Raw genomic sequence first — 505 nt, 5'->3', positions numbered from 1 at the left:
ATTGAATATTCTGCAATCTACAATTTGTAGATTGAAAAGATTTCATTTTTTGAGAAGATAAATGGAAGTGGTGCTACCTGTATTTTGTCTACCTTGTATCTATCTATTCATCCGTCTATCAACCTGTCTCCCTCCCTCTCCATCTCCTTGCTCTCTAAAAAAGATAAAGATATTAATTACGTATTGAGCTCCTGATACGCTGGGCTGAGCGGGTTGTTTGTGGTCCAGGCCAGGGGGGTTCCCAGTGCCTCTAGCCCGTAGTAAGTGCCTTGGCCCTCCTCGGCACCGTGCCAGTCCAAGTGGTAGTCGCCAACCCGCCAGGAGTTGTACTTGTCGTAAGTGTCAATGGTGCCCAGCATGTGCGTCACGATGCCCACTGCGCATGCGTCGGTCTGCGCGTCCTCTGTGCAACCTGGATTTAGGGTGTGCGTGTTGGTTCATGCTTCTCCTCGTTTCTGTTTTAGCTCCCTTACGCCAGAATTTTCACTGTTTCTTGACTCTTGCA

General features: G+C 48.3%; 1 protein-coding gene across 1 annotated transcript in view; it reads right to left on the bottom strand.

Annotated features, from left to right (window-relative positions):
* Positions 1-505, bottom strand: part of LOC119594811 (alpha-amylase 1-like) — a 15,613-nt gene that overhangs the window by 2,116 nt on the left and 12,992 nt on the right. Inside the window, 1 exon segment of the mRNA XM_037943902.1 lies at positions 181-412. Within this exon segment, the coding sequence (XP_037799830.1) occupies positions 181-412 (232 nt within the window).

This window comes from Penaeus monodon, chromosome 34, assembly GCF_015228065.2.
Source record: "Penaeus monodon isolate SGIC_2016 chromosome 34, NSTDA_Pmon_1, whole genome shotgun sequence".
Taxonomy (NCBI): Eukaryota; Metazoa; Arthropoda; class Malacostraca; order Decapoda; family Penaeidae; genus Penaeus; species Penaeus monodon.
This window is presented reverse-complemented; position numbering and strand designations above follow the sequence as displayed.